Raw genomic sequence first — 23,773 nt, 5'->3', positions numbered from 1 at the left:
AGGTAAAAGGTGAGGAAGATTCTGAATACAGTAATCATGGGTCTTAAATCAAATATAGTTTACTGTGAGTTTGTGTGTTTGTTTTCGTTCACTGTCTGAGGATAAGGGGTAAATGTATATGTATTTGGTAAGGAATATCAATTCAGTGATAGATGGTGGTTTGTGCCTTAGAACCCATTGTCCCCTGATGTAACCCTTATGGAGATGCCGCCGGGAGATTCTAGTCATTACATTCGACATCAGGCGGAAAGAATGTGTTTTAGTGGATAAATATCCCTGACGGGTGGGATTTGGCATTCTTTTGGTAAACGACACAGGAAACTCCATGTAAGTCCTACTGCGCATCGTTCAACCCCATGGCTTAAATAATACTATCAACAGACTGCTATCATAGGGCTTAACATACGCAAACAGTGAATTACTGAGGGCTGCTAGGTCCAGCTATGACATAGTGTATGTAACAAAGTACATGTATGTGTTGCCAGCAAAATTCGTTTTTTTTTAACCTAGTTAAATTTGCATTGTGATCCTCCTTTTACCTAGGTTGAATACGCACTCAGATGGATTGAAGAAAATTAAGGGTCGGGTATCCCAGAAAAGTACATTTTGGACTATTTTTCTTTGCAAACAATGAAAGCGTCGTTGCCAGAGTGCTCTGTCCCACTAATTTTGTCGCCGATTGTAGATTATGGATTCAACCTGGGAACGGATTTTACCTGCAACATATGGACTAGCAAATCGTTCGGATAAATGCACATTATTTTAATAGGCTTGTTTCATCCTACGGTCTGTCCCAATGGCGTAGTCCATTTGAAAGTGAACGTTAAACCGATGGCCTTACAGATTTGGTCAAAGATACTGGCTGAGATACGATCCAATTCTGGCACCCTATTGGAGCAACATAGACCTCGTGAATTCGTTTGTCACTGGACCTTCAAAGGTATTTTATCAGGTATATTCCGATTCCTCCCAGGTGCAAACACAACGTTAAGTATGGCAACCGCAGACGTCATGAAGCTTCTTTCGAGACCTCTTCCAACGAATTTCAGCGCATCTTGGGTTCTTGTTGTTACATGGGAAAAACTCCGTCCTCGGGAATATACAGCAGCATCACAAAATTTGGTGAGATATGTATAATATTCTTTTAAATGATTCAACTTATGACATATGTATGAGACGCTAACCGAATAATTAATATTCTCTATCAGTTAATGACGCTGATCTTTTTCATGTTCTCAACATTTAACTGCCCCTGTGATCAAAATTTTTTCTTCAGATTTTGAAAGTGTGTCTGCTTATCACTTGACTGGCAAAAATTTGATCTTTGCTTTTTATCCAAAGGACGTTTACATTGAGTGTCAGTTTTGGATTGCACGGTCCACCATTACTCACATTCAAAACTGACCGATTGGACCTCAGAGGGTTGGCCCTTGAAAGCCTAAGACTCCCAGCTGCATATTAATAAGTAATGAGCATTTGACGTCATTTTCCCTCGTCTCACACACATTTTTTTCTCTTCGATAAAGCAGGCATATTATCAAGATTAAAATACCATTTCAAAGCTGAAAGAGAGTGCATTTATTTCCAAAGACGACTTTGAAGTCGAAAGACGATAAACAGCGAGACAACTCATCCGTGTCGTACTCACCGCTTGCGGTTTTGTAATTCATGCAACAAATAAACACAACCAGTGCATCCAGTTCCTCTCATCTAGATGCAGCTTTTTCTTCAAATAGTCAAATAGACATTTTAGAGCGAAGAGAGTATGTGTTATTAACAAAAGATGATTACGGAATTGTATCCCGGTCGGGATACATTTGAATTTGATCAGGGGCAACGTGACCAAAAATTAACCAATCAAAGTGCTCGTTTTGTTGATTGACAGTCTAGGTGTATAACATAAGATTTGTTATCATCTCGGATTGTTTTACAAATATCCTACACCTCTTAAACGCCTGAAATGAAGGCGGATCTTACTCTAACTAAAGATCTTATTGAGTTCCGTGTTTTACCTTTCATTTCTCAAACGTTTTACCAAATAGACAAGGTGTGCTTCAATTTTTTTGTATTATTTTGTCAATGGATGTTTATCTCTCCATTCCAGCTGAACACGTTTCAGGCGGTCATTATTACCGACGGAGTTTACGGCCTTTGTCATGTTTAACTACCCTGAAGGTGGCATACAGTGGTCCGCCCCAAGTATGTGTAAGTATCACCTTTTAATTAACATTAGAAATGTAAAACGTTTTGTGTTATCCTTTACTTACCCGCATTCTCATTTCTTTATCGCCTTCTTGAGTTGTTTTCTTTCAACTCAGGTCCAACCATATACACTACACCAACTACAGAGGTCTTCCTGTTATGGGATGGAATGCTGGAGACGACACTGGGAACTTGTTTAACTATAAAAGGTTGGTAGGTTTGTTTCTAGTTATGAGCTTTTATGAGAAGTTCTCGTAATGTTCACGGTTCTCTAATTACTCGACTTACAGATCAGGGACTGTTGGGGTGGAAAGCATCGACAGTCTTGTGGAAACACAGGCATCATTGGAAAGTGGTTCTTCAGACTTGAGAATTCAAAAGGAGAACAAGACGCCATTCAGAAGTGCCTTCGCTGGTTTAAAAATCAGCCAGACCCTGCGTCGTACACTGATGCTGTTGAGCCATGTCCTTGCACTCTGAGGCAAGCTTTCTTCGACGAGCGTTTTCAGTGGATCACACCAGAAGCACCGGTCACCTACTGTGTATATACCAGGTTTCCTTCTGCAGCCAACAGAGGTCGACAGTGTTGTTACCACACCAGGTTTGACTCCCGGTTCGGTGCTCTGATCGTTGGCTACCCTGATGGAGGAGTTATTCACCGGTATCACAAGCTGGCTTCGAAATCACTTTATCTAAGACATCAATTCAGTGACGTCTTGGGCTTCAAATATTGCTGTGTACAGTCCAAACTGTGCGAACGATTTTTCAGAAAGCGACCATCGGAAGGATGCCAGAACTACCTTCCCCAGTGTGGAGTAAGTTGTTGTTGTTTTTTTTTTTTCGAGTAAACCGCTGCGCTAAATGCTGTTTACTCAATACGAATCACAAGGGCAAACTGTGACAGTGGAAAGATACAATAGAATGCCCTCTTTGAAAGTCATGAGGCCAAAATTTGAAGAACACTAAATTACTCGAGCAAGGGAACACACTAAAACCATGAACACTTGACATCTTTTTGTGCATTTGTTTGATGACTTCACAATGAGGGCTTTTGAGTCGAACAAAAAAGACAAGAGTATTTACACCATAAAAAAAGAAATAAGAAATTGATGAATATATAAGTACAAATGAATCCTCCTGCTTGAGAAGAAGCCTTAAGGCTGGTTTTCACTAGTGACAGAGTCAGAGTCGTAGTCGTAGTAGGGGTCATGAAAGAGCTCACAACCTAGTGAAAATCGAAAATCAGAGTCGTAAACGTAGTCATAAGCCCGACGAAATCGGAGTCGGAAGAATCAGAACGTTTTCATTTCTTCCAATTCCTCTTATGACTCCGTCGTTTATAATCCAATGAAAACAAAATTGTCGGAGTCGGAAGCAGGAGTGGAAGAGCCAACCAATCACAACGCCTGGAATCAAACACTGTGATTGATTTAGTATTCCGCTTCTGCTTCCGATTCCGACAATCTAGTTTTCATTTGATTGTAAGCGATGGAGTCATAAGGGCAATGAGTGTTCTGCTTCCGACTCCGTCGGTTTGATTCTCAATAGATCGTATCCTTCTACGCTTCTGATTACGACTCCGACTACGACTCAGTCTCTAGTGAAAACCAGCCTTTATTGGACAACTAATAAGAAAAATGAAGAATTTAAATTTCGTGGCTGGTATGACGCGGCGTTTCGTCTCGGCCAAGAGACTCATCAGATACTTTTCGAATTGCAGCAAACTCGTTGAGCATCGCCATCAAATTGCATATAACAATTTTTTATTGGATATAACTCGTGAACTTTGCGGTTGGGAATCCTTCTGTGATAGAAGGCCAGACTGCTAACATCTTGACTTCGCGAACGGGACTTTGAGCGCGATGCTCAACGAGTTTGCTGGAATTCGAAAAGTATCTGATGAGTCTCTTGGCCGAGACGAAACGCCGCGTCATACCAGCCACGAAATTTAAATTCTTCACAAGTACTTGACAATTTTTTATTGCAAATAAGAAAAATGTACACAAAAATGGTGTTCATGGTTAGAGTGTCTTCACTGAAAGTATTTGCCTCCTTTGTACAAAATTTATATAATTATATACCCTCAGTAGAATAAATACATGGGCAGTGTTTTTTCCAAAATCGACAGCTTTTAGTAGCGTGCGTGTAAACGTCTACTCATTCATTTCACTCAGAGGTAGTAGACGTTCTGCGTGCTGACCTACCCTTGAGGACCCGTCCCTAATATTCAAATGTTTGTAATCTTAAAATTTTACTGACACTGAAAACAATATCGATATTTCGATTGCCATTTTAAGTGACAAGCGTATGTTTTTTTTCTGTAGGCTGGTTATGGGGTGATCCTCATTTCGTCACCCTAGATGGTGGAAACTACACCTTCAATGGCCTTGGAGAGTATACAATGGTCAACGCGAAAAATGGACAATTTGAGTTACAAGCCCGAACAAAACTTGCCAAAGGAGGAGGAACAGCAACCGTTTTTGCTGCAGCAGTAGCGAAAGAAGTGAACACAAGCGCTGTGCAAGTGGCGCTGAAGGACGGAGGTTAGTGTCGATGCACCACGCAGGGTATAATTAATTGACAGGTTGATCAGGTAATTCATTAGTTAATTAATTATTTTCTAACTGAGCATTATAGCATCATTTTAAATTTACTTTTTTCCTTTCATCTTACACGCGCGTGTTTTTCACTTTTAGGAGGTTTAAAGGTGTTGGTCGATGGAGAAGTATTTCAAGGTTTCGACAGTTTAACCAACGTCAGTTTGAACCTGAATGGCTCTGTAGCAGTATCACGTCCCAAAAACAATTCCTTCCTTGTGACGTTTCCGTCTGGGATATCTGTGACAGTGACGGAAGTAAAAGAGTCACTCTCCATTGTCTTTGCTGCTCCTGTGTCATTTAAAGGTTTCACAAAAGGCCTTTTAGGCACCTGGAATGATGACGCATTGGATGATTTCCTGAGACCCGATGGTACCACACTGAATCATAACGCCACAGGAAGAGAAATCCACTATAATTTTGGACAGAAATGTAAGTTACTTGACTGGGTATAGCTTGGTTTTCCAGAAGGAAAATGTGGTATTCTAAAAGTTAGAACTACAAATTACTTTTTTTTCGGAAATTGGCTTTGAAATTTTAATCTCTCATCAAAATACGGGATGTAATTTCTTTTTTAACGCCCTCTAGTTTTGGAACAACTTTGTTGTTCAGGGGCAATTCACAGTTTTTCAATTATACGGCTAATGTTCTTTTTGTTTTCCTTTTTTGTTACAGTATATACATTATGCAACACTATATTATCACTTACATCTAAGGTTACGAAGGCAGATTCATCGCAGATGCCAAAGTAGCAAAGAATTTTGATTTTTTTCCAACCTTATGGGTGATCAAAATGTATGGCACGAAAAAAGTGCTTGGTTGTAAATTATATTGCGATCATGCTTTTAAAATTCGTGAACTCGGTGAACTCTTGTAAATGTACAAACTGCAAACTGCTAATCAGAAAACAAATCTCCCTGTTATTTATTTCAATAAAAGATGTTGACTGTACTTATTAATAAGTGGAATGGTTTCCATTTTCAGGGCAAGTTACGTTTAACACATCCCTATTCGCTTACAACCCTGGAGAAGATGTAAACACCTTCAAGAATGAGTCATTTGAGCCACTTTTCCTGGATAATATCACTTTTGCGAAAGACGCTTTAAGGCAGCAAGCAGAGGCTATTTGCCAAGGAGATGTCAACTGCTTATTCGACATAGCCTCTACAGGAGACACAGCAGTTGGAGAGAGTACTAAACAAATATCTGTGCAGCTGGAGAGTGAATCGGAAGAATTGCGTAAGTTAAAAGCGCATCTAGAAACGAAGATATGAATGGGGCTTAACTGATAGCTGAAGATTGAGGGTCTAAAATAGGACCTTCTAAGCCCGCTTCACGCCACTAATTTTTCTTTAATCCCACCACCCCACCTGCTCCTGACATCTCATCTCGATCCCGTTTTTAAGTGTGCATTTTTTTGGACTAGACGCGATTTTTAGAAGGAAATGCATCATAGCCTCTTTCTTTATTTACGATATAGAAAGCAGACGCTGGTTTTAGTTTCCCAAAATTACCAACTTTTGGGTAAGTTCTCTTGGATTGGAAAACAGCACATGACTCAGCGAAGAAAAAGGAAGGCAGTGGGTCTGCAGAAAGATCGGTGAAATGTGGGGCATAATGGGAAACATCTATATTTTAGAACATTCAACATTTTTATTCACTACCATCCTTTCAGGAAATATTCCAATCATATACTGAAGTGAATGAAAATTTTTAAAGCATAATGTCGAGGAAACAAAAAGACAGTAACATTCGAACATACTACATGCCTTCAAGATACAATTTCTGTTAAATTGTAAAATAAAATATCAACTGTTCAATCAGAGTTAACACTGCACCGGCATTTTCCCAGGAATGACTAGCGCCTTTCCAGTTTTCATTTCGTCAAGAAGTCAATCAACTCTTTTTTGTCAACATTTGTTGCCTTAATTGAAAAACGACAAAATGAATTTCTAGTGGGTCCGAGTCAAAAAATCACACGTTTATTAAACCTCACCGGGCAGCCAAACCAAGATCTCACTCCTACCAAAAAATTGACGTACCGACTGAGTTGAAAATTAGAAAGATTAAGCATAAAGTTTACGCCAAACGGCAAACGTCGGAGTGAAATTTGGGTTTTGCCAAAAATGGAAGAACCGTGCTTGCTATTAGTTCATTTCCGCTCTTTTAGCTCCATATGTCAATAATCATAATAATAATAATAATAATAATAATAATAATAATAATAATAATTGTCGCTGCTAATCGCCGTCGCAAAGTACAGCAACGACGCAGCTCAACAAGGTCGAACCAAAAGCAGACAACGGCACCTCTGGCAGCCGCTATACGGTCCATGTGTGACCTTGGAGCACAGCTTACAGCCAGCTGGAATCGGCTGTATGCTGGTTTTTGCCGAGGGGGAAAACCGGAGAATCCGAAGAAAAACCCTCGAAGCAGAGAAGAGAACCAACACAAACTCAACCCATTTATGGCGTCTGGTCCGGGAGTCGAACCTCGGCCACATTGGTAGGAGGCGAGTGCCCTCACCACTTAGCCATCCCTGCTCCTGCTCAAGCAACTTCTCAAAGGAACGGGACAAGTTAAAATGAGAGAATTTTCACGCTTTTATGACAAGCAGAAGCCTGCCGTTTCCCGTTTGCCGTTGACCTTAAGCGTCCTGCTTAATCTCTATATTATCACCTTGTTGCGGACTGAATATTTTCTTCAGGCCCTTCTTCTTCACAAGGGAAAGTACGGTCTAGAAACGTTTCTCTAAAGTACGAAAACTTTTCCCCAGGAATTCGAAAATAATTGCCGTTTTGTCCAGTTCCCTGTTAAAATGTGACAAGAGCACTTTGAAGTTGCCTCTTTCGTGACTTGGAGAGCGCCATCTTGGATATGACGTGTTATGACGTAGCAATAGTCAACAAACGTGTTCGACCTTACCAAGTTCTTCGATCCCCTATCACTTCCTCAATGTTGTGTGACCTTCTGCTTCGACAAATTCAAACGTAAGATGAACTATGGTAAACGGTCTTGTGGTTCAATAGGTAGTAGGCCATGTAGGCCATAAGTGCGACAGAAACTCAAGCCACTTAATAGTTATAGATTTTCTAGTCAATCAAACTAGGCGGCAAAAACCAGCTAGAGCACATATAAAGAAGACAAAAACCTTGAACATGCGACAAAGAAATATTCACAAGCGTACCTTGTTCAATTTCTTCCTTCAGGGACAGCCGTCTTCGATGCTTCAGCAAACGCATTTGTTTACTTTCACACCGAGAAGCGTGTGGGTGTACGCTTTCGATGGGGATGAAACTAGACGCATGTTTAGACTTGAGAACACAAATAGAAATTTTTAAAAATCCGAAGCTTACACCGGAAAATTAAAATTTAAAGAAAAGTTGGCCGGCGAAAATAAAACGTGGATGGATTCCTCAAACGTGAAAACCTGACTGCTATATAATTTGTCTGTTAGGGTCTGTCATTTACATTTACAAGTACATTTAGAAATCCTTGACTATTGCTACGTCATAGCCTCGTTTGAATACACAAAAACAAAAATGGCGGATTTCAATTTAAATTTGACTATTTTTAAAGCGTTATTGTTGGCCATTTAAACACTTGTAGTCCAAATGATTGGTCAAGTATGACAATACAGGTAAAGAACTTTCGATTCAGAGAAACTTTTTCTAGACCGTAGTTTCCCTTTAAACTCTCTTCGCTCTTCTGGCCTTACGCCATGTTCATCAGGACCAGGGGTGCGGGAGAGTCCACCGTTGGCATTTGAGTCAGCGGTTGTGACTTTGTCTGCCGTGACAGCATTTGAAGTGAGAATAATCTTCTCACTCACGGGGAGCCAGCCCGTGCCATTATTGTTTTTTTGCCTTACACTTCCCTGGCGCCATACGTTTTAGCCCAATATCGCATCATTGCAATTTCTTCGTGAGAACCCTTGCCTACAGGGGGTTGTTCCATTGGAGGAATGTCGAATAGGCCAAGCGTCCATTAAGGTAGCGAATACCATGATCCTCGACTCGTATAGTAATGTGCCGACCAATATGTTGTTCGTTTTAATCCTTCTTTGACTGTTTTTCCAAAGTCTCGCGGGTATTGAAACATTGTATTGACCTAGCTCTTGTGATGAACAGAACAATGAAGATTTTCCACATAAAGGGTCATAAAGCTCAGCAAATTTGTGCTGTCATAGGAAAATTGACTGAAATTCTGTTGAAGGCATTCCAGTACCCATTTTAGCAGCTTTACTGAGCGCACAGTCTTGGCGGTAACACTTCCTTTGAGGACCATTCAAAGTAAACAATTAGTGATTCACTGGCTTCTTTTGACAAAGTCGGACTGTTAAGTTGGTCCGTGTTTATTGTTGAGACCCCCACCGAAAAAACAAACCACCCGTGTAAATGGAAGTCCATCCATTCCCCGCTCGTAATAATCAAGAATTCCCGCATCCCGCCATAAAAATAATGAACTTCCCGCTTCCTGTCCACCTCTATTTATCCCAGATCACACCTGCAAATAGGCTTTCATCCCGCATGTCGCCAGAGAAAAAAGGCGTATTCCGCATCCCGCCAACCCTATGCTAGGCCCTCAATATTGGTGTCACTTTTACCCGCGACAGCTGAGGAACCTCGACATTCCTAGGTTATGCCTGAGAAGTGAATTTACAAGTTTTATTGATAGCTGAGGAATAGGTTGAAACATCGATTTTTTTTTTAATTTGTAATTTTAATAACACATAAGGAAGGTACAGTAATCACACCTATACATACATTGACTGGTAACAGGGAAATAGCTAAAATCTTAACTGATATAAGTGAGACTGCGGTAAACCCAACCAGACCCTCTGAAACATATACACGTAAGCCATTTGTTTCCAAGTTATTGGAAATCTCCCAAAATAACTGACATCATAACTTTCATCTTAACAAGGCTTATGTAAAAAATACCACTGTATTCTTAAACATTTGCTCTTTTAGATAATTTCCCACCCAAGATTATGTCTGGGCCTTCCGAGCTTAATTTGACAGTGAACACAACGGTCAGCGTAACTGTCACTGCAGAAGATCCCAACGGTGATCCCATGACCTTCAACGTCTCCGGAAGTCTTCCGAAAGGGGCCAAATTATCAACCAATGTTTCGTCCGTGACGCTAACTTGGAATGTAACCACCGAAGAGGTAACTAATCAAAACTGAAGTGGTAGTTAAAATACAACAAGCGTTAATCATCGTAATGTTAAAGATGACGATGATGATTATATTTCTTTTCATGACAGTAGTGATGACGATAATAATCATATATTTTACATCGTACGCGTTTCTTTCGTTAGTTAATACGTGGGTCCTATTTTTGGGTGCAACAACGGTTTACTCTCTTCAACTCCCCTTCGTCGGCATATTACATTTCATTTATCTAACTCATTTATTAAGAGTAATTCGTTACCAATACCAAAAACGTCGATAGAAATTCCATGTTCAATAACTCTTATTACCGCTGTCAAAAAGTTTATTTATTGAATTGTCATTGGCGGGGGAGTAACCGTGCACATGTAGCTGTATAGCCAAGATTTAAGTTATAGGTTAAGAATAACTTTTAGTGCTGGGTTAAATTTGACAATCTTTTTAACTGCATGGCAAATTTTCTTTTCATATTTTTTTTGCAGATTGATATAGAGTTTGTGGTCGCTGATGATTCCAAGCAAGCTACGGTACTGCGGCCATTACTAAACGTGTGCGCATGTCACAATCTAGGAACGTGTGTACCTGTAGATGAAAATGACGCAGATAACAGTGGTCAAAGATTCAATATACTTTCGTGTGTGTGTCAAAATGGTTATACCGGCACATTTTGTGAGGCGGACCTAGATGCATGTGAGGAAAATTTCCAACCTTGCTATCCGGGGGTCCAGTGCACTGATTTAAAGCCACCTGCAAACGAGTCAGGCTTCGATTGTGGTCCTTGCCCAGATGGGTTAACAGGAGATGGAGTCGAATGTACAGGTAATGGATAGCAATCTCCCCCCACCCCTCCACCTTCCCTCAGTCCTCCTCGCCCGATGGAGATGTTTTTTGCAATTTTGAAATGGAGTTTGATTTAGGGGTACGAATGGTCCTTCGTACGAAATCGTTTTCTTAGCGGTTATGCGTGTCGCGCTTGAAATTAAAACTCTAAAGTCGCGGTCTCACCATGAAAAGCGCTAGTCGCGACTTCTTGGAAAGTCTTGCGTGTACCTTTCTCGACTCCTTAACTTGCAACGCTAAAACTTTCCTTATTTGTTTCTTTATCCACCGCGAAAAATTTGATTTTTTTTTTTTTTTGCCCGTAGCATCCACCTTTTGCCACACTCGTGAAGCTAAATTTCGATTTTTTTTTCTGAGTTTATTTTTCCACTTTAATTTAATAGTATGTGACGTCATATTGCGTCACAAAAGAAAAAATCACCTCATCTTTAAGAGAAAGTTGAGAGATATCTACTGAAAGTAAAACAAAATAATTCTCATATGTCTTATGAGAACGAGAATTGAAGGACCCCTTGAAGGTGTGGTTGGGGCTCCCACATCTGTTCCTCCTTGCACAATTCATACCCTAAAGCGAATCATTTAATTATTCTACATATGTTGAATCTCATGTTGCATTTAAAACGTTTCAGATATTGACGAATGTGCGACGAATAACGCAGGCTGTGGACAAAATTGCTTGAACAATCACGGATCATTTGAGTGTGACTGCGATGCTGGATATGTTGTAAATCCTCTGGACAAGAAGAGTTGTGCTGGTTAGCATATATAGCAGCTGTTTAGAAAGATCAATTCGTTGTTATACTATTCTCTGCCCTACTTTGTTCTGTTCTGTTGTGTTCTGCTCTACTCTCCTCAGCTCCTCCCCGCAGCTCTCCTGTGCTCTACTCTTCTCTGCTCTCTGCTTTTCTCTGTCTTCCTCTTCTCTTCCCTTCTCTTCTCTGCCATCCTCTGCTCTTCTTTGCTCTACTTTCCTCTTCTTGCCTCACTTCTCCTCGCCTCTCCCCTCCTTTCCCCTCCTATCCTCTGCTCTCCTCTACACTCCTCTACTGGCTCATGTCCTCTCCTCTCTTCCGCTCTTCTGGCAAATGGCTTGTCACCATAAGATTAAGTTTGACTACATACTGTAATATACATACTTTATTTATTTAAGCCAAGGTAGCCCAGTCAGGGTCAAAACTGACTCTGTTATCAAAAGGAACCCTGGAAAACTACGCTATTACAACTAGTTGCAAAATTAACAACTGCAAGTCAGGTCAATAATTTAAAGACGTTTCCATTGATAATTTTATCGTGGTCGAACCACGTTGACCATAATAGAAAGAAAATATGGTCCAGTCTTCTAGGTCAAAGAACAGGCTAGACCCGTTTTAAAGCAATAATGCAAGGAAAATTTATATCTTTGTTTTTTTCTGCTTTTGACTATTGTGCGGTCTGAGCAAGAACCTATCCGATAGAATTGATAGACGTCATAAAAGTGCGGCTCTGATCATTACCTAAACTGACCGGCGAAGGAATTAGTGACGTTACACGTTACATCAAACAGAGTACCTCGTTACCGAGTTTTAAGACCTATACGAAAACATACCTTTTCAAAAAATGTTATAACTTAGATTAGCATGTAATATAGTCTTTTTACCTAAAAATGTAGTTTTAATATCTTAAAATAGTTTTAATATAGTTTTTACCTGAAAATTGTAAAATTCATCCTACTGCTACATGTAAATTTTCTTATTTTGGATTGTAATTATTGTAAAGCGCTATTGGGCTGAAGGGAAATAGCGTTATATAAAGCATTATTGTTATTACTATAACAGTGGGAGACGCTTCAGATCATACTGCGTCCTTATAAATGTTAACAGTCAAGCTACATATTAATTATACCGTAATGCTAAACTATGGAATCCCTGTCCATTAAAGATTGAAATACATATATATATATATAATTTCTTTTTTTGAGTAGAACGTATTTCGTAGAGCGCTCAACTCAATTGATTGAGGAGCAATAACTATGACTTTACACAAGTTTAGGTTTCACGATGGTTACTCGAGAAACCTAAACTTGTGCAAAGTCATATATATATATATCTTTTGAAATGATCAAAAAATCTTTGCGCTCATTGGGTCTACGAAAATGTCTAAACTTCATTAGCTGGTCACGTTGTGAGTGCGTCGTATACGTTTAGATTACAAGATATCCGGCGAATATATGAAGCATATATTAATTTCTTCTTCTTCTTCTCCTTCCCGTTCTCTTTCTCCTTCTCCTTCTCACCCTCCCCCTCTTCCTCCTTCCCCTCCATCTCCTCCTCCTCCTTTTCCTTCTTCTTCTCCTCCTTCTCCTTCTCCTCCTCCTCCTTCTCCTTCTCAAGGTAACATACCTACTCACCCTGGTGTCTTATTGCAGACGTAGATGAATGTGGGTCGGGGAGAGGAGGATGTATGCAGATCTGCGAGAATACATTGGGTTCATACACTTGCAAATGTGATGCAGACTTTAAAGTGGATCCCGCTAATCCAAAGGACTGCATAGGTGAGTTATTTAGGGTACGTTTGATTGACCGTATTCCGGAATAGGAATACATGGAATATATGGTAGAAATCCTTCGTTTTTACAGAGATTCACGTTAAAATGGTCAAACATCGGTTAAAATGCTATTTGAAAAATATTTTTATTATCCTTGCTGCTTCGAAACGCGCCAGACATACCGTTTTAATCATCACGCCACGTATTCTTATTCCGGAATAGGGTCAATCGAACGCGCCCTTAAAAGCATTTACCAGCATTGTAAAGACCGAAGGATCACATGTTAGTACTATTTCTGACTACTTGTGACAATTTGGAATGCATTCGCTTCTTTACTTAAATTAATAGGTCTTCCGGAATGGACATAGCATAAAAAGATCATTACAAAAAATGAACATTCTCCTGTCCTTTTTTTTAGCCAAGTACCTTTGTCCACAAAATTTAATTGGCTGTGACGATATCTGCTTGTTGTCTGATGGAAAGGAAAAGTGTGCTTGCAGAAAAGGATATGCTTTACAACAGGACGGAAAAACTTGCAGAGGTAGGTGGTGTATTAATTACCCCTAGGATGTACAGGGGAAGGGACTGGGCGGATGCCCTCCCCCCCGTATTTTTTAAAAATTTTGTAAACAGGATTTTCTCTGGGCGACTATCCATTTCAGTAGATGTTAGTTGAGACAATTTGCTGAAAATTGGTTAAGATCTTTGTTGTTATAGATGTAGGAGATCTTACGTGACATGTAGTTGAATGGTTGCGTATGAGCTACGAAATCATTAAAGCTTATACTAAAATATAATATTGTAAGCTGTTAGAGCCATATTTTGGGCCAGAATTTGTTGCAAAGTAACATAGTGATCTAGTATGCATCTTTTAAATCTTAAGCTGTCGGAAAAGCTAAGATGGGTCTCTAACTAACCACCCCCACCCTCCCCCCCCCTCCCCACACACACACCTGCAAAATTGACGACGCCGAAGTACCTGACATAAAGGAACTCTAAACGATATCTTTATTGAAATTTTTTCTTAGACAAGGACTTCCCAAGTATTTTTTTTTTCTGCTTGCTTTTCTTTCAGATAAAGACGAGTGTGAATCTTTTGAATTGAACAGCTGCGACCAACGATGTAATAATACCGACGGAGGCTATGTCTGCTCATGTGTACATGGTTATACTCTCGATGCTGATAGCTTCACTTGCAACGGTAAATTATAATTACAAGAGGCCTGATGTGCTACCCTTAAGAGTGTTCCTGTTTGTATGAGTGATTTGCTTTAATCAGAGGGCTAGCAAAGCCCTCTATGCCAGTACAACGCTATATGTTACAACAAATACTTTCTTCCCCCCCCCCCCCCCCTCCTTTCCCTTGTCTCCCTCCCAGCCCCTTAGTTTTGCTACATAAGAACAAAAAGATGAAAAACGGTATGGTGGCGATCGTAATCTCATTTGTGTAATGGATTTGTTTTTTTTTTCCTTTTGGGGGGGGGGGGGGGGTCTGTCTTGAGAATAGACGTGAAGGACTCTTTCTGATTTATAAAGTAAATCGAATGCTATAATACCGCAGATATCGACGAGTGTTTGCTGTTCACCTATGAGTGCCAAGATGAATCCATGCAATGCGAAAACAAACCTGGCTCTTACGACTGTGTTTGTGGAGAAGGACTATATTGGATTGACAACAAATGCCAAGGTGAGTCCAATGCAATAAATAACGCGAAGAAAGGCAAACTTTCGTAACATGACCGATGAAAATAATTGGCTCTAAATACTAGGACTCGTCCAGTTATTTCTCAGTGTTCGACATTTTACAAGAAGCCTGCCATTTTGTTGTTTGTTGTCTTTTGTTGCCTACCATTTTTGTTGTCTTTTTAATCGGTCAAGATGACGCTATGAACTGCTCGATTGAGTTTCTTCAACCTTGGAAAGGTTTGGGGACTTAATTTATGTATTTATCTTGTATTCATTTTTTGTTTACAATAGCTTGGTAATATACATACGAAGAAATATCATTATGCAGATGCCTACTCGAAAAGCCAACTGTCAAGCTACCATTTTGTTGTCATATGTTATTACTCGTACTCGATAAGTCTTAAAGAAAGTGTGCGCTTTTGTCACAAATGCACACACTTTTTATCTTTATACTGAATTTATTAACAAAGCTTAAAAAATTGAAAGAACTCAAAATTGGACAGGACATTACAAAATAATTAAACGTCTGAACGTGTGAGCCAAAGGGCCTCTGCTGGCACGGCCTCTGGATGATCCTTCAAATGGTCCCCCCCCCCCCCCCCCACTTGAAAAAATTAATTAGAACGCTGCAGTTCAATACCACACAATTCAGTTTTTTTTTGTGTTTGTGTAACACTTACCACTGGCAACCCACTGTAAGCTGCATGCAACGTCTGGTTTTATTTTTCTGCAATTTAGAAATCTGAAAGGGTACGACAGCCGCAATTAAGAGGCAATAGATTGAATATTAATTCTTGAATATTAATTAGCTGAACCTCCCAAATTTTTCAAGAAGGGATACATCTCTGTTTGGGCATTTTTCATATTAGAAGAACTAAACATGACTTCTAGTGTTCTGAATTACTATGTTTAATAAAGTTGTGTCAATGTAAAGTGTACTAGTTTTGAAATACATGTTTGTCTATTTGCTGAAAGGACTTGAAAAGGGAGCTGAACCTCCTCCTCCTCCACCTGCAGAAGAACCGCGAACACCATCCGACGAGGAGAGAAGCCAGTCTGTCGAGTTGCAGATACTGGGGTTAAATGTGTCTCAGGTTGGATAATATTTTCGTTTTGTATCAACATGCCTTTGAATTCCCTGGGGAACAAAGGGTCGCCACAACAACCTTGAACGAACATGGTTCTAGGAAATCCTCTCCATCTCGGTCCTCGTCTTACCAGCTGCCTTCACTTCAGCGTCAACGCTTCTGCACCACTGATGTGGACTCCATTCAATGGCTTGTCTGGTGACGTTAGAGACAGGCTTGCAGAGCGTGTGACCGATCCATCCCCATTTTTAACCGCGCGGCCATGGGCCGAGCGTGGTTCTTGCTCTGCGCGTTGCTTATTAACCGCGCGGCCATGAGCCGAGCGCGGTTCTTCGTCTGCACGTTGATGTATATTCGCCAAAAGCTGTTAAAACGTTAATGTACTTAAAACTTTATGAATATTCCTCTCTTTATTTAATACAAAAGATATTGCCTTTTTGTGTTATTGAAGCGCTTGATTAGAAGCGAGTATTGAATACATAAAAAGACGTTTCATTCATGGAATGTGCAACTTTTATTGGCAGGGAAATAACCACCGTACTAAAGATAACCGTAGATAACGTACTTCTTGAATTATGTGACTCGTGTGACTACTTTGCAACCCCTTTGCTCGTGTAAAAAAACAATTAAATTTAATCGTGATTTTTAAGAGAAAAAGCTCTAAGTTGTTAATAGTGTTATTCTCGTATCGTTCATATCCATACAAATACGAAAAAAGGTCCAGATTAATTAAGACGATTACGTCATCGGATATTTCACAACTGCTACGACTGATGTTGCAATCGGAGTGTTTACAACGGCTATAAGTGACGGTGCAATAAGATCGTGTGCAGTCGTTGTTGTGAGTTGTTGCGCTAAAGGTTGATCAGGTGATTTTGTGTCTACAGTAATCAATGAATCATTAAGGACTGCTATGGAATATGCACTAGATTGCGACTACAGTGGTAAGAAGACAGCTAAATTTTTAAAGCGCGTTTATAAGATCTAAAAGATCTAGTTTTTTTCGTTTTGTTGGCGAGCTGAAAGAAACTTTCACTCGGCCACATAGTCAGTGGGACTTCCAGTCACGCAACTTATGATGTTTATTCGCCAAAAAGCTGTTAAAACGTTAATGTACTTAAAATTTTATGAATAGTCCGCTCTTTATTTAAAGCATTTTATATATTTTTGTGTCATTGAAATATGTCATCATAACTTTTAAGAAAGAAAGCTAAGACTATTACGTCATTGGAGATTTCACAACAGCTATGACTGATGGTGCAATCGGAGATTTGACAACGGCTATAAGTAATGGCGCAACAAGTTTGTGTGCAGTCGTTGTTGTCAGATTCATCAGGTGATTTTGTGTCTATAGTCATCAGTGAATCAACAAGGAATGCTTTGGAATGTGTACTACGTTGCGACTATAGTGGTAAGAAAACAGATCAAATTTAGTTTTGTTGGTGTGCAGACCCAAACTTCTACTCGGTCATATAGTCAGTGGCACTTCGAATCACGCAACTTATGATGTTTATTCGCCAAAAGCTGTTAAAACGTTAATGTACTTAAAATTTCATGAATATTGCACTCTTTATTTAGTACAAAATATATTGCCTTTTTGTGTTATTGAAGTGCTTGATTGGAAGCAAGTATTGAATACATAAAAGGTCATTACGTCATCCATTGAATGTGTCGACGTTGCAACTTTCATTGGTAGGGAAATAACCACCGTACTAAACATAGTCGTGGATAACGCAATTCTTCAATTGTGTGACTCATGTGACTACTTTGCTACCGCTTTACTCATGTGAAAAAAATAATCCTTTTTTTAAGAAAGAAAGCTGTAAGTTGTTAATAGTGTTATTGTCGTATCGTTGATACCCACGCATATCCGAAGAAAATTCCAAATTAATTAAGACCATTACGTCATCGGAGATTTCACAACGGCTACGACTCATGTAGCAATCGGAGTTTTCCCAACGGCTATAAGTGATGGTACAATAAGATCGTGTGCAGTCATTGTCCGTTGTTGTGCTACAGATTGATCAGGTGGTTTTGTGTCTATAGTCATCAGTATTAGTTATGAGATCTAAAAGATCTTCTTGTCGTTTCTTGATCTCGGACTCGATTGGGGCTTGCCTGGTCCTGTCTTACGGTTGTTTATTTGAGATGACTTCCGGCCACTTGATGTTGAGGATGTTCCTGAGACATCTGTTAATAAATGTCTGGAGTTTGTGGGTCTTTGTTACCCGACTGTTTTCTGAGCCGTAAAGTAGGACCGACTTGACGTTGGTGTTTAAGATCCGGATCTTGTTGTGAAGCGAGAAAGCTGTTGATCTCCAGATTGGCCGTAGGGTGTTGAAGGTCTGTCTTGCTTTGTTGATTAGGAACTTGATGTCTCCGTCTGTGCCCCCATCCTTACTGACTACACTGCCCAGGTAAACAAACTTGTCGACTTTGATGCTTTCTTGGTGTAGTCGCACTGGATCTTGCTTTTTGTTGTTCCCCTCATGACCTCCGTCTTCCCGATGTTGATTTGGAAGCCAGTCTTCTCCTCTTCTTCTGCAACACGGCATAGCTTTTCTTGATCGGCTTGATATCTGTCGGAGGGAAGGCTGATGTCGTCTGCGTAGTCCAGGTCTTCCAACTGCTTCGTGAAAGTCCACTGTGTTCCAGTTCTCCTGCCTGCCGTGGCCTGCCGCATTATCCAGTCGACCACAACAGGAAGATCGTTGGCGACAACAGACATCCCTGACGAACGCCGGTTTTTACGAAGAAGGGTTCCGTCAGCTTCCCATCATGGCAGGTGGCATCTTCATACAGTCGTTGGATGAAACGAACTTTGGTGGAAAACCGTAGTGGTGCATCAGTCTCCAGATGACATCCCTGTCGACGCTGTCAAACACCTTCTGAAAGTCGACGAAGACTGAGTACATGGGGGTCTGCCACTTCAGGGACTGCTCAATGTTGATTCGCATTGTGGCGATGTGGTCTATGCATGATCTGTCTTGCCGGAAGCCAGCCTGTTCATCCCGAATGTCTTGTCCCGTACTGCCTTTAGTCTATCTAGGATGATTCTAGTCAGTACTTTCCCTGGGATAGACAGCAGCGTGATTCCTCTTCAGTTTTTGCAGGATGAGCGGTCCCTTTTCTTCGGCAGCTTCACGAGGTCGCCTTTCTTCCAGTCTTCTGGCACTCTCTCTTGCTCCCAGATCTTGTGTAGGAGTGCGTGCTGGATGTTAGTTGAAGTCTGGATGTCTGCCTTCAGAGCTTTAGGTGGTATTCCATCAGGGCCTGCTGCTTTGCCTGACTTCAGTGACTTTATGACCTTGATGATCTCATACTTGGTAGGGGGCTGGTGTTAATAGCAAGGAGTTCAGTAGGTGGGGGATATCAAACGGAACAGATGGTGCAAGCCTGATGAGTGTTTCGTTGAAGTGTTTTGCCCATCTTGTTCTCTGGCCTTCCTCCCTTGAAATGGTATTGCTGCGTTCTTGTCTTTGACTGGGCGACTAGATTTGCTGTTCTTTTTCCAGAGAGGGTCCTCGTGATCTCATATAGTCTTTTCTTGTTTCTTTGGTCCGCTGCGGTCTCTGCTTCCTGGGTCAGCTCCTCAATGAGGCTTTTCTTGTCTGATCTTGCGCTTCTTTTCACTTCCGGGTTTTTGTCCCAGTAACATGCTTGCAGTTCCTGCTTCTCTTCTTGGACTTGTGTTTGGTTGATCCGATCCTTTAGTCGTTTTCTCTCCGTAATCAGTGCCCATGTTTCTGTTGTCAGCCACTCCTTGTGTTTCCTTGTTTTCTTCCCCTTTCCTTTTGTATAATTAACGTAAAAAGATTTATTGACTGTTTTGGCGGTACTGTCCACAGCCTTTTATTTTTATTCATTCGCCGAACGCGCGGATAGAATCGAGAGAGAACTGGCGCCTGCGCAAAATCGGGAGACTTGAAGCTTTCGCGCTCGTGCGCGCTTCGTACGCTAGTCTACTTCGGCGGGAGTTACCCGTTTGCTTTTTTAAGTAGAATGTCCCTTATAACTACTTTGTCAAGCCAAACATGGAATACTGAATAATTTTTAGTCCTTATCCCGAAGAAACGTTTCCCAGATTAGCAGATTATTTTGTTACAACGTCTCGCTATGTGAACCTGAAATGAAAATTTGCGATACTGAGTAAAGAAAACACTTTGAGCTAAATAATTGTCCCAGTCACAACATGTGCCTCGTTTAAGAGATCTGTCTTGGGTATTCTTTGCTATTCCTTTTCAGTGGAACCAGCCTCTACAAGCAGCATTCAAGGCTGCAGTTGCAACAGCAGCAACGAAGCACTGCTCAGAAACGGATGACTGCAGATCTACACCTACCAGGTACATTTTCTGCTTTTTCTGTTTTTCCATTCACTTTCCTGTTCCTTCTGTTTCTTCTTTCCCTCATTTGTTTTGTTCCTTTTAAATTTCCCTCATTCATTTTATTTCTTCTTTCCCTTACTTGTTTTGTTCATTTTTAAAATGTTCTATTACTGTGAAATCATGACAAATACCGTTATTGATGTATTGTTGACGATTCCAAACGAAGCAAAGTTTTAAGCGTACTGTTCATCCTCATTGTTTAAACGTCGTTCCGGGAGAAGTAAAGTAGCTCCGTTTGAGTAAGGTTAGGGCTTTCAGACTAGCTCGCGCGAGCTAAGCTTTTCTTTGCCTTACATCAATATTAACATCGCTTGTTGAGTTAAGGAAGAAATAAAAAAATGACTAAAAAGATGACTAAATAACCCGCCAAATTACTAATGTTATCTTTCTTAAGATTTTGCAAAGCAGTGGTATTATTGACACCTTTAAACAAATTTTACGTTTGCTTGTGTTTCCCAGATGTCTATTGTAAATGCACATTTACAAAAACGACCAGGAAAAAGATAGAAAAGGCAAACAAACAAAAAGCAACAGACAATTTAAAATTATAGTTAATCGGTGATGTGGTAGTTCATGTTTCCTTTTTTTTATGGCTTGTTCAGTGCTCGCCGTAAGAGGGCAGCTTCGTTCATCATCTTCACAGAAGACCAAGTTCACATTCTTCCAGGCTACCCAAAACAGATCTTTATGGATCCTCTACTGGCAAGCTTAGCATTTTACTTGCAATTTCCACCCGGAATTTCCAATGTTGACGCTATCACGAAAGACAACCTCGTTTCCATCGTTAAAGGGTCTATGGCAGACATTTCAAACTCCATTAATGGTAACATTTCGAGCGTGCAAACCCTCGTCGCTGAAACGTCAACAATGGTAACATCAACAGTAGCTCCATCTAGGCCTATTGAGAAGGCCTCTTACAAGATGCCTTACATCATCGCGGGTTCCGTTGCTGGCGGACTGTTGGTCATTATCATTGCTGTTATAATCATACTGAAATGCAGTAATCCAAAGAACAGGTAGGACAAAAGTGGTGATCTTTACCCCATTTGTTCTATTTATTACGAGAAATCAGTCAATGAAAAAATAACGATTTGATGCCGGCCTAAGAACAATCGAATAATTTTGTACAATTTTCTGCTTCGTGTCCTGGTAGACTCGGAAGTGTTATGGTAATTGCATTAGAAAACGGGTTGATCCCTAAATGGACGAATGAGTTATGGTCTTGAGCAAGCTACTTTTTTCTCGAAGTGCTTTACTACACTCCAGGAAAGGAGTTGAAGTATAGATTACCAGTGGCCTGATCAAATCAATTGAAATGAGTTAATTAAAGTCAAAACGCGGAATAAGAAATGCGGGTCAAAATGCATACTACGACTACAAACTAAAATGTATATAAAAAGCACGTTGCTTGGCAACGGGCTAAAGGACGACAACTGAAAATCAGCGTCCAAGGCTGGAATCGAACCTCCGACCTACGTTTCTGAATGTTCTACCTATGAGCTACTAGAACTCACTTAAGAGCTGCTGTAGGTCGTTCAGGACCTAGATAGATTTAGATATAACTAGGCGATTCAGGATCTAGATAAAACAACCTACAATACGAGACATATTTAGTTGGAACACTTAGCGAATGGTCCAGAATCATCGTGTTACAAGATCGTAGCTTATACCACATCCCCCTTCCCCCAATTCAATGTTGTGTCAGAATTTTTCGGGCGACTACTAGTAGTTGTGGAAATCAACATTGGAGGAAGGGGGAAACGGGGATGGGTGTTCCAACAAATGTGACGAGTATTGTAGCTCTCCAGTAAGTTCCAGTAGCTCAATGGGTAGAGCATTCGATCTGTGTTACAGAGCTCTTAGGTTCGATTCCTGCCTGGGACTATGGCTTTCAGTTGTCCTTTCGTCCGTTGCCAAGCAACTTGCCTTCTTTATAAAATTCCCACGGGCTACACCTTTCCATCATTGATGAATAAACTGAAATGTCTATCGTGTAAGAAGGTATAAGTTGAGAGATTTACATGCTTAAGATTCATAATTTGATTATTAATCCCTTTATTTTCCTGTTTTGCATAATGTTTAAAAGAATTCCCAAGCGCATTGCCGATTCTCCGCAAGACAAATCAAAGGTGGAAATGGAAGTCTTTCCTGGTTCCATCAATCATGGATACAACAGCGACCAGCCAAAGTGAAAGAATGAAAACCGTATCCGAAGAAGCAACAAGTGTTTGTTAAAGGCAGAAAATAATGATAACAGGTCGAACTTAATTTTAAAGGTAAATAATCCATCAGCGTTGCGCGGCGTAATTTTATATAATAGGGCGATTTTTGTAATTTTAGGTTTTTTTTTTTTTTTGTATAACGGTGTGAAGGACTGTGTCCACTGCAGTAGTTGCATTTCGAACGCGGATGTCTGCAAATTTAGATTCCATTGTATACCGCCTGGTTATCTATCTCGCTCTGCAAGATTGTCAAATGATGAACCATGAAATTTATTAGGAGCAAATATTAGAGACCTTTAGATTCTAGGACGAGTACGAGAACGAGTACGAGATTTGACTGCCCGTTTTAGCGAAAATACTGAGAACATGTATAACACGGACGAGGAATCTTGCTCTTTGTTAGCAGCATAGGGTGCTCGGTTATTCTTATTGCTGGTAGCTGAGCCTTTTCCTGATCGAAAAAATGCCAAAACCACTATCGTTTTGGCGACTTGTTTTGACGCGACGACATTTTTGCAAAACCACGTACTAAAATGATAACGGTGTCACGTTTTTGCCGCCAAAATGGCGCTGGTTTGCGCGTGCTCACTGTTGTTTTATGAGAAAAATTCGTATTCGTAGCCGTTCTCGTACTAGAATCTAAAACTCTCTATTACCATAAAATGTTGCTGCGGAGACAAGTAATTGCTACATTTGCATATCACCTCCACTATGTCTGCTATAACCATTGTCTTACCTGACAAAGACATCTGCTCGTTAGCTCCCATTCCCAATTGTCAAAAGAAAACGATTAGCGACTTAAGTTTTATCTATTTGCTGTTTGTTAAGAATTTGGACATGTGTCATCTAGTTGTCAGAAATAATTTAACGCGTATTAATTAGTGTGCCCGTGCATGATCATAATATGAGACGATTTTACGTTTATGTAGTATAACGATTGGCCAACGAGATGTTCTCTCCTAGGAACACTCGAGCAAAAACAGTTGAGTCACTGAGGCCCGTTTCAAGGATCGAACTTTTCATGTGCCGAATCTAATGCAAATGAACGAAAAC

The 23,773-nt window shown here is 40.3% G+C and overlaps 1 protein-coding gene across 1 annotated transcript in view; it reads left to right on the top strand.

Annotated features, from left to right (window-relative positions):
- The first annotated feature begins 4,548 nt into the window (after positions 1–4,548).
- Positions 4,549–23,773, top strand: part of LOC138057287 (mucin-like protein) — a 19,470-nt gene continuing 245 nt past the window's right edge. Inside the window, exons 1-14 of the mRNA XM_068903336.1 lie at positions 4,549–4,745; positions 4,899–5,231; positions 5,784–6,038; positions 9,773–9,972; positions 10,458–10,794; positions 11,445–11,570; positions 13,220–13,345; positions 13,758–13,880; positions 14,415–14,540; positions 14,901–15,026; positions 16,001–16,119; positions 20,359–20,456; positions 21,101–21,514; positions 22,585–23,773. The exon at positions 22,585–23,773 is cut by the window's right edge and continues 245 nt beyond it. Of these exons, the coding sequence (XP_068759437.1) occupies positions 4,604–4,745; positions 4,899–5,231; positions 5,784–6,038; positions 9,773–9,972; positions 10,458–10,794; positions 11,445–11,570; positions 13,220–13,345; positions 13,758–13,880; positions 14,415–14,540; positions 14,901–15,026; positions 16,001–16,119; positions 20,359–20,456; positions 21,101–21,514; positions 22,585–22,690 (2,631 nt within the window). The 5' untranslated portion in view covers positions 4,549–4,603 and the 3' untranslated portion in view covers positions 22,691–23,773. The remainder of the gene's footprint in view (positions 4,746–4,898; positions 5,232–5,783; positions 6,039–9,772; positions 9,973–10,457; positions 10,795–11,444; positions 11,571–13,219; positions 13,346–13,757; positions 13,881–14,414; positions 14,541–14,900; positions 15,027–16,000; positions 16,120–20,358; positions 20,457–21,100; positions 21,515–22,584) is intronic.

The sequence above is a fragment of the Montipora capricornis genome, chromosome 7, assembly GCF_036669925.1.
Source record: "Montipora capricornis isolate CH-2021 chromosome 7, ASM3666992v2, whole genome shotgun sequence".
Taxonomy (NCBI): Eukaryota; Metazoa; Cnidaria; class Anthozoa; order Scleractinia; family Acroporidae; genus Montipora; species Montipora capricornis.
The sequence above is the reverse complement of the archived record's forward strand: the minus strand, read 5'-3'. Positions and strand labels throughout refer to the sequence as shown.